At 40.2% G+C, this 16791-nt stretch overlaps 1 protein-coding gene across 2 annotated transcripts in view; it reads right to left on the minus strand.

Moving 5' to 3' along the window:
* Positions 1 to 16151, minus strand: part of RASGRF2 (Ras protein specific guanine nucleotide releasing factor 2) — a 247373-nt gene extending 231222 nt beyond the window's left edge. For both annotated transcript variants that reach the window (XM_025924243.2, XM_086697680.1), the window contains exon 1: positions 15082 to 16151. In XM_025924243.2, coding sequence (XP_025780028.1) covers positions 15082 to 15369 — 288 coding nt within the window. In that variant the 5' untranslated portion in view covers positions 15370 to 16151. The remainder of the gene's footprint in view (positions 1 to 15081) is intronic.
* Positions 16152 to 16791: the final 640 nt, after the last annotated feature.

Consider the following 16791-nt stretch of genomic DNA (forward strand, 5'->3'; position numbering starts at 1 on the left):
GAGCCTGCTTGGGATTCTCTCTTTCTCCTTTTCTCCCTGTCACCAATAGTATTCACTGCTCTGGGTCAGGGGAGACTACAACCTTGTTAGACCTAGGGGCCAAAAAGTGGTAGCATAAATCAAGACACTGAGGATGTGGACTCACATCAAAATATAAAGAAATCTTCTCACAGTCAAGAGCCATAGTATAAGCAAGGTCTGAAATGGCAGTGCTGAGCCCCTCGTGGTATTGGGCAGACACCAAGAAGGAAGCCTGTGATAGAAGCCAGTAGCACAGGAGAAAGATGGAGCTCTGGAGACACACTGACCTGATCCCCAACATCCTACTCCACCACGACCCAGCTCTCAGGCCCTCAGCACAGGGCCAAGCAGATAAGAAATTGGAGGTTATGTGAACTGGTTCTAATGCTTCCCTTAGGTAAATAGGAGACCACAGCTTTGCTTTGATGACATAAGTTCATCAATCTGGGAAGGAAAAAATAACTTGCTTTATGGGTTTTACAAATGTGGCCAGATGAGACTAACATCCTCTCAAACTGCAAATGAAACAAGACAGAGAAGAATGAGACTAAAGACAAAATCTTTTCTCTCCTGGTTAGATGTTTCTAGCACCTAGCTAAGGGCCAAACTCAAGAAATGCTAAGTTACTAAATTAGGTTCTATTAACCAAGTTTTCCACTTAGTAAACTTTTTCCCTGTGTGAATTAGTAAACCAGTCTAGGTCTCAGTATTCTTATCTGCAAAATAAAGAGGACACTGTCATCTCAAGATGGTTATGAAGATTAAATGAGATAATATATGTAGAATGCTTGGCTCTTTAATCCAAAATTAGCACTCAATAATGGTAGCTGTTACAACTGTATAAAACATTGTGTATAAATAACTAACAAGTTAATATCCTAAATGAAATTATCTAATTGTATTTTGGTTTACTTTCTTAGAAGAAAGGTTTAACTTATGCCAGGAGAAAGACAATTGCTTTAAATTAAGTGCTCATACACTAAGATGATAGACGTACAGATAGATAGGTGAAGGTGGGGAGGGAGAAAGATAGACATCAGATATGAGAAAACTATCTAAAAGTTTAAAACTAAATCCACTGTGTAAGGAATAAAATGGTGTTTACATCTCAGTATCCTCAAATAGTAAGATAAACATCTGTAAAAAATCTCATGACTACAAAATTACACTTTCCTTTGATTTTTTCAAAAACACCATATTCAAAGATGTTCAGAATTAAACTGATAAAATAAGTATAATTATGATTTGACCTCTTACTATTTTATTATTAATGATTAAGAAGTAATTAACAGACAAATATCCAGGAAAAAACACACACACACAAAATAACTCTTCCACTGTTTTGAAAGGAGTTTTACTGATTTGTAAATTCATTATTAAAATTCATTGCTGAGTGGTAATGGCCAAGCAGCTTTAGATCCTGTCCCACTCTCCAGCCCCCCAACATGCACACACTGAGAAAAATTAGAAAAGCTGGACACAACATGGAAAAAAAAATATCCATTTGAAAGCATCAGGGAGATAACAAGACCTAAGCCGGGACCTAACGTGTAAAGACACAGTAGAAAAGGGAAGTAAACTAGTGAGTCTAACTGTCTTTGAAGTTGTTCCTCTCAAGGAATTTGCCAGTTTCTAAGTGGTACAAAGCAAGAGGCTAGGAGGACGACCAGAAATCAGCAGATAAGAGGCTGCAAACCAGCACTGAGTTTCTGGTAGTCTCATGGGGATGGAGGAGACCAAGGAGGGAAGAGTTCTGTAAACATCCAGGATTCCAGATAAGATCATGGAAAGGCTACACTTCAGAAATTAATGCAAACTTAAAATGGATATATTCTCACAAAACCTGAAACCTAGTTTTCACCAGCTCAATCATAGAATGGATTAATGTAACATAAATCCCACATTTATGCCTGCAAGAAAACAAAAGTAAATCCTCTCCAAAGGAAAATAATATCATGCAGAGCTTTCAATTATTTCTTTGATTTTTCATACACAATGCCCAAAATTCAAACAAAATTACAAGGCATGCAGACAACTATTAGCTTATTGCTGATTCCCTGTCCATACTTACCCACAGAGGCCTTGTAACTTTCCAACCTGAAATTCTCATTTTAGGATGAATCAACTTGGACTCAAGAACAAACAAGACAAGGGCCCAAACCTTGCTCATCAAATGGAAAGGTATGTTCAAGAGTGTAGCTAGTCTGGCCTCAGGAGCAAGTATCCCTCTGTGGAGAAGTTGATCTGTTCTGCTACCTAAAGCAAAGCCATTGACTCAAGGGGGCCTTCAATACACAAAAGATTCCCTAAATGTCTGGGCCTGGTTCATTGATGGTTTGGCTAAGCTGAAACCCAGTGGTATTCACTGGGTGTTGTGGCTATTCAGCCTCAGTGCCAGCTATGCAGAAGCAAAAGAAGATGTAGTTACTCTGGTCAGAGGGTAGGACTCATGCTTTTGGGCTGTTGCCATTGGTTAGTTGTTTGGTCTACCACTTGGAAAACTGCAGACAGGAAAATTAAAGAGACCCTTCTTTGGAAACATGAACTTAGGAACAAACCAAGTCTGCTGACTGAACTTTCTGGAGCACTCATGTAGATGCCCATAGGAAGGGCTGTGAACCTACTGGAATCAAGTAGGCTGATTCATCAAGGCTGATGGAGACTGACTCTGTTTCTAAGGCAGAGGCTACCACTGAAGGGCAGATATGTGACTCCTGCCACAAGCTGACCTGTTTGTCTCACAATGGAAGAGGCCATGTCACAGGAGTGTTACCTCCTCTCACTCCTGGCAGATTGGCTACATTAGACCTCTGAACCCCTCTCAGGGTACTAAGTGCTGCCTCACCATTGTTCATAATTTTCAGGTTACTGATTAGCTGCTTCCAGCTACACCATTGTGGCCCTTGAAATGAATCTGTGTAGTCAACAATGGATTGATTGTCCACCTCTCTCTTCCTTATTCCCTCCCATTCATACGCTTTAGTAAGGCAGTTTGATCTCTGAAAGTAGGTATTCCAAGAAAGAGAAGAGACCATTCTTTCTTGGCAACTTCCTAGGGAATGATGAGAATAAAAGTAGAAAGAGTTATAGGGCATTATATATTTATGTTTTGAAAACTGAGGATTCCATCTTGAGCACTGTGGATATATTTTTTTTCACTACAGCACCTCCAGGCCAGCCTGGTTGATACATACTTCCAGAGGCAGCAGAGCTGAAAGGGGCATCAGGGACTCAAGCTTAACTCTGGTTAAGTTTGATAAAGGTGCCCTCCCTTAGCCCTCTTGGACCTGACCCTTACACATGAAAGGTATAGGTGTAGTAGGGGAGGAATTATTTCAGACCTCAAAAAGTATATGGAAGACAGAACATTATGATTTTTTGTCTTTCAGAATTACCTCTTCAGCCTTCCTCCAAAGGGAAAACACCCTGGCATGGCAATTTGAAACTGCTGCAAGCACATTCGATTTTACTTACTACTGCATCATTTGTGATCCACTTGATTGCACTGACCACAGAACACCAGGGGAGGGCCCCGGCTCCTGCCCCTTCCACACAAAGCACTTCCAGATATTGTCCCTACCCCCATTCATATCATGGGCAGACAAATGCCATAAATAAAAGGTAATTTATACTACATTAAATTTTTAAACTTCTCTTCATCAAAAGACACCTTTAAGAGAGTAGAAAGGCAAGCCAGGGTAAAAAAACATTTGCACTATATATAATTAACAAAGGAATCATGTCCTCAAATATATTAGAATGAACAATATGAAATTATGATATTCAAGAATTTTAATGTACAAAAATGGCAATTCATATAGTTTAAATTAATATTTAAAACTCCTACAGATCAGTAAAATAACTCATAAAAATGGGCAAAAGATTGAACAAGCACTTCAAAGCAGAGAAAAATCAAATGGTCAATAAATAATAGAAAAGATGTTCAACCTTATTATCAGAGAAATGAAAATGAAAACCAAAAGGAGATACTACTACGGACCCATTAGAATGCTTAAATCTAAAAGATTGATAATACCGGGGGTTAGAAAGGATGTAGAGCAACTGGAATTCTTCTGCACTGCTGGTGGGAACATCAACCAATATAAAACTATTTCAGAAAATTGGCTAAAATTACTGAAGCCAAATGTATGTGTGTCCTATGAACCAACAATTTCATTCCCAAGCATATACCCAACAGAAATGCATATGTGTATGTGCACCAAAAGACCTGTACAGTAATTTCTGTATCCTTAGTATTTAAAATAGCTTCAAAGTGGGAACAATCCAAATGTCCATCAACACGAGATAAAGAAAGTTATACAGACAGTCCCCAACTTGGAATGGTTCGACTTACGATTTTTTTGACTTTGTGATGGTACAAAAGGAATACACATTCAGTAGAAACCACACTTTGAATTCCGAATTTTGATCTTTTCCTGGGCTACTGGTATGCAGTGTGGTCCTCTCTCATGATGCTTGCTGGTGGCAATGAGCCACAATTCCCAGTCAGCCACACACGTGATCATGAGTGATAACAACTGATGCACTAATAACCATTCTGCATTCATGCACCCATTCTGTTTATTGCTTGCAGTACAGTATTTAATAATTTACATGAGATATTCAACACTTTATATAGAATAAGCTCTGTGATAGATGATTTGCCCAACTGTAGGTTAATATAAGTGTTCTGAGCACATTTAAGGTACGTTAGGCTAAGCTATGTTTGGTAGGTTAGGTATATTAAAAGCATTTTTGACTTATGATATGTTTAACTTACAGTGGTTTATTAGGACATAACCCTACTGTAAGTCAAGGAAGATCTTGTATGTTCATCCAGTAGAATACTAAAAGAAATGAAAACAAATGGACCACAACATCCAACAACACAGATCAAGCTCACAAAGATGACATTGAGGGAAAGAAGCCTGGCGCAAAGGAGTACTTACTGCATGAGTCCATGATGAAGTTCAAAAACAGGCAAAAGCAATCCCTAATGTTATTAGTAAGGATGGTGGTTTTCTATGTCTAGGAGTAGTGAAGAGGAACAGACATGAGGTTAGTTTCTGGAGGGCTGATCATGTTAAACGTTTGATCTGGGTGCTGCTTACACACAGTCACGTTGCACAAATGCATCAACTGGCATCCTTATAATTCGTGCATTTTTCTCTACATTTGCTATACTTTAAAAAAAGTTTATATTTAATTTATTATTAAAGGAAAAATACTCAAATAATTTTTGAATATTAAAATATTAAAAAGTAAGGGAAAATTATGAACATGATCCCTAAACAATACAGGAGGTCAATCAAGACCAGAGGACAGAAATTATATTATTGGAAAGATCATATTGATATGGTGAGGGTATAAAACTGCTAGTGAAGGAAGAGAATGTGGCTCATAATGAATTAATATTAGTTTGATGAAGATAGCATTAACTAGCTTGATGAGTATACTAGACATGTCAATAATGATGTCTATCACACCCACCAAACTTTCCATAAAACTAACTCACCCATGACCCCTCTAGTTTAACAGCCAACCCATGGACTGGTCAGAGATCAGTCTAGTCCCCAAATACGAGCTGAGCCAATCAGCCCCAATCACGAGCTGAGCTTTGTGAGAAGCAGCATTAAGGATGCCACAGGAGGAAGCACTCATTCTTGCTCTAAACAAGATTCTTCGAGCTACACAGTTCTTAAGAGTTTGGAAAATGGACTTCAATAAAGCAAAGAAGAACCCTCAGTAAGAGAATCCCCTATGATTTAATATCCCCTAGAGTGAAGTCAAATCATGAAAATATTTTTACACTATGATCACAGCTAAACAACTGATTTCAAATTTCTTTTCTTTTGGATTTAACATACTGGAATTTATTTAAAAGCTAATTCCACCACCTTTACGTCTTCACAACTACTGTCTTAAGTTTTTTCCTTTATAAGGATATCAAAGAAGCAAAAAGATGAGGACCATTATAACAACACACATTAAAACAGAAACACATTACATCCTCTTTCCAAGATCATTCTTTTGAGAGCCACATTTAGCATAATATTCAGTGCCAAACAAGGTTTATGCAAAAAAGAAAAAAAATCCTTATTTATAAGTTAAATAATACAATGTGTAGAGCTTGCTTTAAAATAGTCTAGAGGGAGAAAAAGAAGCATGTGTGGAGGGAAACAAAGATCACAAGAAAGCAGAAAGCTGGAGATTACTGAAGACAGATATATTAGCATTCCCTGAACTATTCTATTTTGTGTTAAATTTAAAACATTTCTAAAGAGGAAGGAAAGAAAAAACTTCCTAAATGACCAAAGTAATGAAAACAAAAAGTGGGATGCCTGGGTGGCTCAGTTGATTAAGAGTCCGACTCTTGATATCAGCTCAGGTCATGATCTCACAGTTTCATGGGATTGAGCCCCAAATCAGGCTCTGCGTGCTGACCGCACGGAACCTGCTTGAGATTCTCTGTCTCCCTCTCTCTCTGCCCCTCCCTCACTCATGCTCTCTCTGTCTCTCTCCAAATAAATAAATAAACTTTAAAAAAAATAAAAAATAAAATAAAGTAGAAAGCCAACAAGGAATTACATTAGAAAGAATTTAATGGAAACACCAGCTGACAAATGTGTAGACTATTCACATGCCATGTTAAGAGCCTGGTGTGGACTACTGCCTGACAACAACCTGATGACGTAGGTACTGTCATGATGCTCGTCTTCAGGCAAGGACCAGGCTTAGAAAGAGACATTGCTCAAGATCACATATAGGTGAGTAGCTAAGTTGAGACAGAAACCCTGGCAATTTCACTCTTGAACCGAGCCATACACAATACTACCATCAGACTTGGAAACTGATAAACCTAAAGTTAAAAGAAAGCGAATTCCTATCAGATGTGAACAGCCTCCTATACCTACACATCATTGACATGGTCTCGGCATGGCTTCCGTGAGGAATTCGGATGCTACTTTCATGATGAGCCGTAGACCAGGTTACCACCTCCACATTCCTACATTGCTATTCCCAGGAAACCTCTTAGCTTTCCAATCTTCCCTCTATTGGACAGCACTAACCCCTGTTTACATTAGTCACACAAATGGCACGGGCTCATAAATACAGCTCAGGAAATGAATCAGGCATTGTCTAAATTAAATCAGACCAATGACAAAATAAAACATTTCAGGAATCTGAGAAGAATGCAAAGTACCAGCAACCAGAGTCCCTTGGACTCCTGCTGTTTGTATCATCATGGGTCTCATGCAATGTCACATTGGGGAGTATGGGAAGAGCTAATAAAAGAAACTGTGGCCTACATTTAAGAAAAATACAGCACTAAAGGATCGATAAATTTTATTTTGAAGCATAGCTGTTTTAATGTCATTTTATCTGTGTCTTCTCATATCTTCCGACAATTCTAACTTTCATTAACTGACTCTACTCTGATGCTGTAAAGTAGACTTTTATAGGACTCCCCACTTTCTCATGTCTTTCTTTATAGTTCAAAAAGAAAACAAATACGATTGAAATAAACACTGATCAACTCAAACTTGTGTGTGTGTGTGTGTGTGTGTGTGCGCGCGCGCTCGCATGCCTTTCTGCCTTTTCCTTTTTTTTTTTTTTAAATTTTTTTTTTCAACGTTTATTTATTTTTGGGACAGAGAGAGACAGAGCATGAACGGGGGAGGGGCAGAGAGAGAGGGAGACACAGAATCGGAAACAGGCTCCAGGCTCCGAGCCATCAGCCCAGAGCCTGACGCGGGGCTTGAACTCACGGACCGCGAGATCGTGACCTGGCTGAAGTCGGACGCTTAACCGACTGCGCCACCCAGGCGCCCCTCTGCCTTTTCCTTAAAAGTATATCTGGGGCGTTTGGCATTACTGTGAGGAGTTTTAGGAAAAATGATTTGCGTCTTTATTTTTCCTTGAATCATAAGTTTTTCACTTTCAAATGTCCCCTCTCAGCAGGTAAAGACAGTTTTGCTACTATTCTTCCTTTCTGATCTTCTACTTTTATTTTTTTTTTTTTAATTTTTTTTTTTCAACGTTTATTTATTTTTGGGACAGAGAGAGACAGAGCATGAATGGGGGAGGAGCAGAGAGAGAGGGAGACACAGAATCGGAAACAGGCTCCAGGCTCCGAGCCATCAGCCCGGAGCCCGACGCGGGGCTCGAACTCACGGACCGCAAGATCGTGACCTGGCTGAAGTCGGCCGCTTAACCGACTGCGCCACCCAGGCGCCCCAGATCTTCTACTTTTAATAAACTTCTGCTTGTGGCTCCTTTTCTGTCCACCTCTTCATTCTTTGAAGCTGTGAGACAATGAACTCCAGATACTGAGGTAAAAAGTCCTGCAACGTTTCTTTGGGGGCTCACCTAAGATATCAATGTCTTCTAACTAAGCCGTCGCATATGCAAGAAAAATAAGACGTCCGAGAAAATTTTGCTAGCCCAGATGTTCCAAACACCTCCCCATTATATCGGACCTCTGGACTGACCTTAGAACCTGCTCTGACTGTCCCCTTCAGCAGGAAGCAGTTAAGATCAGTCCTTGTCCCAATTCCTAATGGCAGTGACAGTCACATGTTCAGGGGCGGGGGGAGAATATGATAGGAAAAGACAGGATTCAGTAGGCAGAAAGGAAAAGGTTAGGACCTGAGGTCTCTGGATGGGGAAAGCACATACTTTGGAAGAATGCCGGGAGCATCTGACCATAGCAAACCCCCTCGGGCTTAAGGTTCCTCTTAAGAATGTAACAGACACCACCTACTCCCCCTCAGGTTCCCTTCAGGAATTTGACAAAAGTCTTACCATGTATGACCCACAAGAAACATTTGGCCATAGACTACCCCTATTAAGCCCCTAGGGTCAACCAAAACCCTAATAAACAAAGTCCCTGGTCTGTAGTCGGTGAGCATTCACTTTCGAATGCCCCCCTCTCTGTAAAGAGAGCTTTCATACCATTCTTCCTTTCTGATCTTATACTCTTAATAAACTTTTGCCTGCTGCTCAAAAAAAAAATTAATTTTTTCAAGTGCCAGTAAAAAGGAAAAGTGAGAATATGTGCCTTCTGCACCTCTGGTCCACCTACTGATACCAATGTTTTCTCAAAGAAAAAAAAGAAAAAGAAAGAAAATTCTGCTACTGTTTTTTTCTAAACAGACATACCATCATGTTTGGCAGAAAAGCTAAAATATACGCTTTGGGCAGAAAAGCTAAACTATACGTTTTGGTGGAGCCAAAATCATGTATTTATAACTTCACAATCGGTTCATATTTGAAAATTATACCAACTGAAGTATAACAAATAATTTTGGAATAATGGTAAATTTTAGAATAATGACCAAATATTATAAAATAAACAAATGTTTGCAACAGTACTATATTGATACCTAACAAGTATCATTTTCTAGTTTCACTTAAAATATTAACTAATATTTTACTATACACAGTCTTAAATTAAGGTAAGCTTATTTCCAAGAGGAATTCATATAGTGATTAATGAAACAGAATATATAGTCCTGAAAAATAAAACTCCTTAACTTGTAGACAGATTGAATTTACAATTCACATCCTAAAATGTTAATGATATAAATAAAAATCTGTAAACTCCAAAATATGTAACTGCATAACAAATGTTTCATATTTAATGATAGAAGATAACAAACCCAATAAACACACATACATAAGTACATATATCCCTTTCTTATAATGCAAATGAACAAGCATGAAAACACAAAGCTAGTTTAAAAGTGTAAAAATTGGGACTTAAGATCTAGTAAGTAAAGCCAAATTGTTTGTCAACCTGTCTTCTTTCATTACAAAATAATCTTAAGGACTAGGTTTTCCTATTCTACAAAATTAAAATTACATTGACCGAAGCATGCATATTTACTGAAAAATATGGACAAGATCACCTTAAACATATCTGCATTAAACACACAGTAATATCAATTGTTTTAACCAACTATTAACATTTGCTTGCTAAAACCAGAAACGTGGTTATTACACATGCTCTACAATTTATCATCACCCAGTGAAAGGAAAATATCTCTATTTTTTAATTCCCAAAGAAATCAAATTATGTCACAATAATATAAATAGTAAGGTTTACTGTAACCAAAATTAAAATAACTACATGTTGCCAATCCATTGAATTTTTCTTCATTTAAGTTTAAATGAAAGAATGATTACAAAGTTTAAGCAACAAATCATTTCTCCTCCTTAAATTACGCTTTAAAACTTTTTATAACATTTAGTAAATATTTTTATCCCATTTCCCTTCATTTATGTTCAAGAAGCAAAGGTCGAAAAGAAAATATTGAGCTGGTTATTATGCATCAATTAAACAACATGAACTAGACCTAAAATCCACCATCCACACTCTCCACCCTCCACAAGTATTTCAGGGCTTGCATACAGCTCTGCCTAATTCCATAAAACGATTAAAATCCTCTGCTTGTGGTCAAGTTAGGAAGGCTAAAATGACTGGTTAGTAATGAGGTGACAGGGGAAATCACATAACCTTTAATCCCTTTAAAATTAAATCAACATGTTTAATTCAGCACAAATATGACAAGTATCTACTACTTTAAACCTCCAGAACTACGGAGATCTTTTAGACCAACAACAACTGACATCAGGGTGAATGGAACACTTAATATTACCAGGAAAATAAGAATAAATACCGCTTTGCTCCTATATGTCTTGCCTGCTAATAAGCAAGACACATACAGTTACTTAGATGGACCAGACTAACCGGATACGCACTTTCACTTAAGTGCAAATATTTTTACAGATCCCCTATTGAAGGAAATGAATGCCATGCAAAATTGTTTGTTTAAAATTTAAAATTGTTTGTTTAAACATAAATCTCATTTTTCTTTGAAAATGCAATGGTCTGCAATTATATTTCTCAAGAATCACAACTGCCCTTTAGTCTTTAAAGGGAAATAAGAATAAACAAAACAGTGATCCCAACCCCCATCCCACTCAGATTTTAAATTTCTTGAAGCTCAATCTATTTAAAAAGCTTCCTTACTAAGGCACTCCTCGAGATGATTCAATCTTCATACCTGGAGCTGGACTTGGATCATCTCTATATCCCAAAAATGCTGTAAGTCTCAGTGTTAGCATAGGTAAAAACGAATAAAACATTACCAATCTCCAAGAGCTGAAGTGAGGTTCAAATGAGATGTGATAATGGAGACTTACACAGAGCCTGGCACATAGAAGGTACTTACTAAACTCAAATTCCTATTCCCCTTGAACGCCTTTACCTAGAACGAAAAGTTTTTCATTTTACATAAATGGAGATTTTTTTTAAAGAAATAAGTACCACCAACACACATTTGCAAGAAAAGGAACACTATTTGCAATTTTTTTTTTTTTGGCTGAATTCATCTTAATTATATCACCATAACTAAAAGTACCTAAAAAGTAGCCACTATGGAGGGGCGCCTGGGTGGCTTAGTCGGTTGGGTGTCATGACTCAGGTCATGATCTCGCGGTCACGATCTCGTGGTTCTTGGTTCGAGCCCTGCAAAGGGCCCTGTGGTGACAGCTCAGAGCCTGGAACCTGCTTTGGGTTCTGTGTCTCCCTCTCTCTCTTTACCCCTCCCCTGCTCATCCTATGTCTCTATCTCTCTCCCTCTATCTCTCAAAAATAAATAAACATAAAACAAAAAAAAAGTAGCCACTAAGGAAACTTGATATGAGAGTTTTGCAATCAATCTCCTAAGAACTTACCAAAGTGAAATCTTTGGGACACTCCTGAAAAAAATGAAGCAAGGCAAATATTCCTTCAACATAGGCACATTTGTAAAGTGAAAAACACCTTTCTTTTTTCTTCTTAACTGGAAGCAGTTTAAAAAAAAACACTTTAACAGTGGTTTAAAATAAAAACCTTAATTTTTTCTTTCATCACCCAACTTCCTTTGAATTATTTAGAAGCAAACCAGTGAGTGTTTTCTTCTTATGACTTACCTTAAAACACAATTAAACAGAATTTAAGAATCATTTGAAGGATAAGTACCATTTAAACTGACAAGAATGATTATAGGCATTTTATAGCAAAAACTGCATTAACTATAGTAACTGTCAGTGACATTACATCGCCCTCCAATGTAAATAAGAATGTCTCTGTTCTAGCAATGATGTTGGTTTGCACATCTGCTGACCTATTAGAATGTCCACTTTGATCACGTGCTTGTCCTTAGCTTCTCAGATTTAGTATTTATTACTGAGAATGGTAATCTTTAAATCTTATGGAATAGTCTGTCACATCCTCTACACAGCAAAAGCTCACGCTGCTGTTACAACATTAGAAACAGGAGATACCATTATTGAAAGGCAACTTGAAATCTTCTTAGCCCGACTCTTAATTTCTAAATATTAAGAAACAGATTTCATTCACAGAAAGAAAAAAAAACACAGAGGAACTGTTAAGAAATTTGCATACGGAGGTCACAGCAACATGGTGGAGGAAAACCACTCTGCCTCCCTAAATCTCATTTCAAGCCCTGATCTTCAACTATGTTTATGGGTTGGACAGAGACATTTATTCGGAAAGCTCCAGAAGGATATTTAGAGATGCAAACCTTAAGACAGTCCCTGTTCAGTGCCTCAACTTCGCCAGTTTCAAGTCTAGGTGCTTGAGAAGATGGGAGCACACAGCAACATAAATTAACTGAAAGGGAACCCAGTGCATAAACTGTAAGTTTAAGGTAGGTTTCTTTTTGTTTCCTATCTTTGCAATTTCTTCTTAATTCTTCAAACACACCCAGACAGGCAGTATTACAGAAAAGCATCAACCTGCTAAACTAACCTAAGTCAGGCAAGCATGGCTAACAGAAGACACAATTTGACAGATTTCCCAATCCAACTCCTGTGTACCTCAGATGTTTTCACATGGACCAAAGGTTCTCATTTCTATCCTCTTAAAGATGTACAGAATGAGTGAGAAATACTCATAACTTGTATGACAACAGAATTTTTTTTTTTACTAGGATGACTTGCTTAGGATTTCCATTAGAAAGTGGCATAAAAGTCAAACTATTTGGAGATTACCTTTATTTATTAAAGTGTGGTATAAAGAAAACTGTCCAGAAGAGGACAGTACAGATATTTTCCAAGTAGAAAAATATTGATTTTCATATAACATTAACTGGTCAGCCAGCCAGACAAGTTCCAACAAGTAACATCTTACCACCCCCAACTCAAAAAAAGAAAAAAGTAGTGGCTAGCTCCTGATATTAGTATAAATACAAAGAGAAAACCTAATTTGGAATTAAGTCAATGATATATTCAGGATATTTTCTTTCACACATAATAACATTTAAGAATCTAGGGTAGCTCAGTCGGTTAGGTGTCCAACATTGGCTCAGGTCATGATCTCGAAGTTCCTGGGTGCAAGCCCCCTGTGGGGCTCTGTGCTGACAGTTTAAGGCCTGGAGCCTGCTTTAGATTCTATGTCTCCCTTTCTCTCTCTTCCCCTCCCCCACTCATGCTCTGTGTGTGTGTGCCTCTCTGTCTCAAAAATAAATAAACATTAAAAAAAAAAGAAAAAGAACCTATTAGTTATGGCTCTGGTGGGGCCTTAGAACACATACCTTTTTTTTTTTTTTTTTTTAAATCTCACCAACAGAAAAAAAATAGATACTGAAACAAATCTGTTTCCTCAAAACCCTTTTGCTTCTCTTAATTTAAATTAAAAAATGTAGAACTTGAAACTTCAACTTATATTTCCAGGATCTACATCTACAAAATAGGAAATCAGTTTTTCAAAAAACCCTCACCATGTCCCCAAAAACCAAAGAGGATATTTTTTAAATTTAAGATTTATATGCGCTATAACAAGTTAAGCCAAATAAGTCTGTTAATGATTTATAGTGAAACCGAAGTGGGAAAAAAAAAAACCAAAAAACTCCTGGTTAATCTAGTTTGAACTCCTCTTAATTTTACACATTGTTTTATAAGCCCCAGGGGTTATGCAGGCATCTTATTCATCCCATCGCTAGCGCCTCCCACAGCCACTCTCTTGCCGGAGAAGCTGTTTGGTCTAACTTGCTGGGAAAATTCAGCTGCGAAACATTTTTATGCAACAGCGAAAACAATCGGCCTCTTTTTTTCAAGGTGGAGATCCAGAAGCGAATGACAACGTTTGAGACCATAAAATTAGTCTGCTCTAACTTTAATAACCAAATGGTGATTGAAAAAACTATATATAAATTTCGCATTTGCAGGAATGGGGGGGGGAGAGGGCAGGAGGTACTAAACCTAGAGGGGCTTTTGTCCTCCCCGAGTGCGAACACAGCAAAACTAATAAAATTATGACCCGGAATAAAAAGGTCACATTTATTTTCAAAGCATTCATTTAAAAGTACAGAGAAGCATTCTTTAAAAATGCCCACATGTTTAAACGTAGCAGGAATGTGGCTAGCAAATACTAATCCTGAGGGAAATGGATTCACATTTACCTTCATAATTAGACCCAGCAGGTCAAATGTTAGCAAGGTAAACGGACATAAACCACAAAAACAGATTGAAAACGGCCAACAGAAAGTTCCTGTCCTTTCCTGGGAGCCCCCGTTTCTTCCTTACACAACCAGCCATCAAACATGTGCAGGCAAAACAAAAAAAAAAAAAACAAAAAAAAAAAAACAGACCTACACGCACCAGCCGGGTAAGGGAGAAACCAAACTTTCCCAAATAAGTTAGTTCCGTCTTGCCAATCTAAATCCAACAGGTGTCAACCCACGTCACCACAGAAAATCCTTCCGAACAAAGTCTAGCGAAGCAACGGATGGTTCGCAATGAAAAGAGCCGACCTCTTTCAGGGTCGCGAAAGAAACAAAGCGAGGCCTCAGTACCGATTACAAGGAGGTGGGGGAGAAAGGGGGATGGAGATGGGGAGGCGCGTGCAGATGTCCTGCCCCCGACACCGCAGGGGAACCTAGGATCTCGGAGCACGGTTCCCGCGTTCTGTGGAGCCCTAGACCTCGAGGGTTGGAACAGGGAGTTCCACGGCGGGAGGGAGGGAGACAGAGGAAGAAGGGCGGATGGTACCTGCTTGTCCAGCGCGTCCCGGGCGCCGGCCGGCCCGACCCCGGCCCGGGGCGGCGCGGGCGTCCGCTCGCAGCTGCAGCCCTCCAGGAGATACATGCCCGCCGGGCGGCCGCTCTGCTCGCCCTCGAAGTAGAAGAGCACATTCTGGTAGAGAGCGAACCACTTCTCGTGCCAGCGACTCGCCTCGGCTGCCTTCTTGCTCAGGAAGCCGCGCTTGGTGCCCTCCTTTCGGGCCAGGAAGGCCAGGTACAGGGCGTGCCCCTCGTTGTAGCGCACGCTCTTCTGCATGGTGAGGGTGCGGGGGGCTCACCGCTGCCTCGAAGCCATCTCTCGGCCAACTCGCCCCAGGGCGCGCCCGCTCCGGTCCGGGCTGGCGAAGGGCGCCCCCTTGCCTGACGCCGAGCGCAGGGCACCCCGCCGCCCTTCGAGGCGTGGCGCCTCGCGGATCCGAGGGGCTCCCGGCTGCGGCCAGGGCACGTTCTCGGCCGCGACCGCCGCCCTCCTGGCCGAGCGAAGCCCGGGGAGCCCCCGACGCCCGCGCGGAAAAATGGCCCCGAGAGGGCGCCCGGACCCGTCTCCACTTCGCCCGAAGTTGCGGTAGCCGGAGCCCCGCGGCGGTCTGGGGCGCCGCGACGCGCGGCAGCCCGAGGAGGACTGTCCTCGGGCAACTGGCTCCGGGAAACAGAAGGTAAAACGTCACGTGGGAGATCAGCTGTAATCGGCTTGGAGACCGATTTAAAGGGCAAAGTCGGCGCGGCGGCGGTGACGGCAGCTCAGCCCGCTCGCCCAGGCGCGCGCAGTGCCTCCCTCGCCGGGCTGGCCGGCTGCTGCCTCTGTTTCCGCGCCGCGATGGGGCGGAAAGCCGGGAGGTACAGGCGCGCGGCGGCAGCACTCACCCGTTCACACGCGCGCCCGCACGCCCAGACGAATATATACACTCACATGCACACAACACACTGACACAACGTGCAGGTCGAAACACCACGCTCGCATTTTCACAATTACACCCTCACACGACGTTCACAGTCATACAAACAAGAATACACATACACACAAATACACAGTCGTAAACTCAGTCACACTCCTACACACACAATGCTTCCACAGAAAATTATGCAATCATATAAAAACAAATACAACCACAATGAGCACTTCACACAAAAATACAAACTTGCTTGTATGCAATTACACACTTACCCGGGCAACTACATACGTGCACACACTTATACACTCACCCAAACACGCATTTACCACACAAACCAACCATATACTTATATACACACTCGCCCAAACTCACACACAAAATGGACATATACACATATATACACTCAACATACACACACTCATAGCATTACACATAAATACACATGCGCAACTTATTTATACTCATACATTCACAGTAATACACACACAGATCATCATACACAAATACACACAGGGAGCAGACAAACTCAAACACATTCACTCAAAAAAACATACGCAAACATACTCATACACAAACACTCAGAAGCATACAAATATACATTCGTGCAAATTCACACTTTCACAAACCCATTCACTCAAACTCACAACTCACCTGCACATCCATACACTCACACTCAGCCATCCATGCATTTCCATAGCCGTAGGTGGAGTCACAGGGTGGCTTTACATAACGGACAACCTTGACGTTTCCTCTTGTACTTGCATTGTTGTATTTAAAACTGGAGG

This window comes from Puma concolor, chromosome A1 (genome assembly GCF_028749965.1).
Source record: "Puma concolor isolate L17-30 chromosome A1, mPumCon1.1.hap2, whole genome shotgun sequence".
Lineage (NCBI taxonomy): Eukaryota > Metazoa > Chordata > Mammalia > Carnivora > Felidae > Puma > Puma concolor.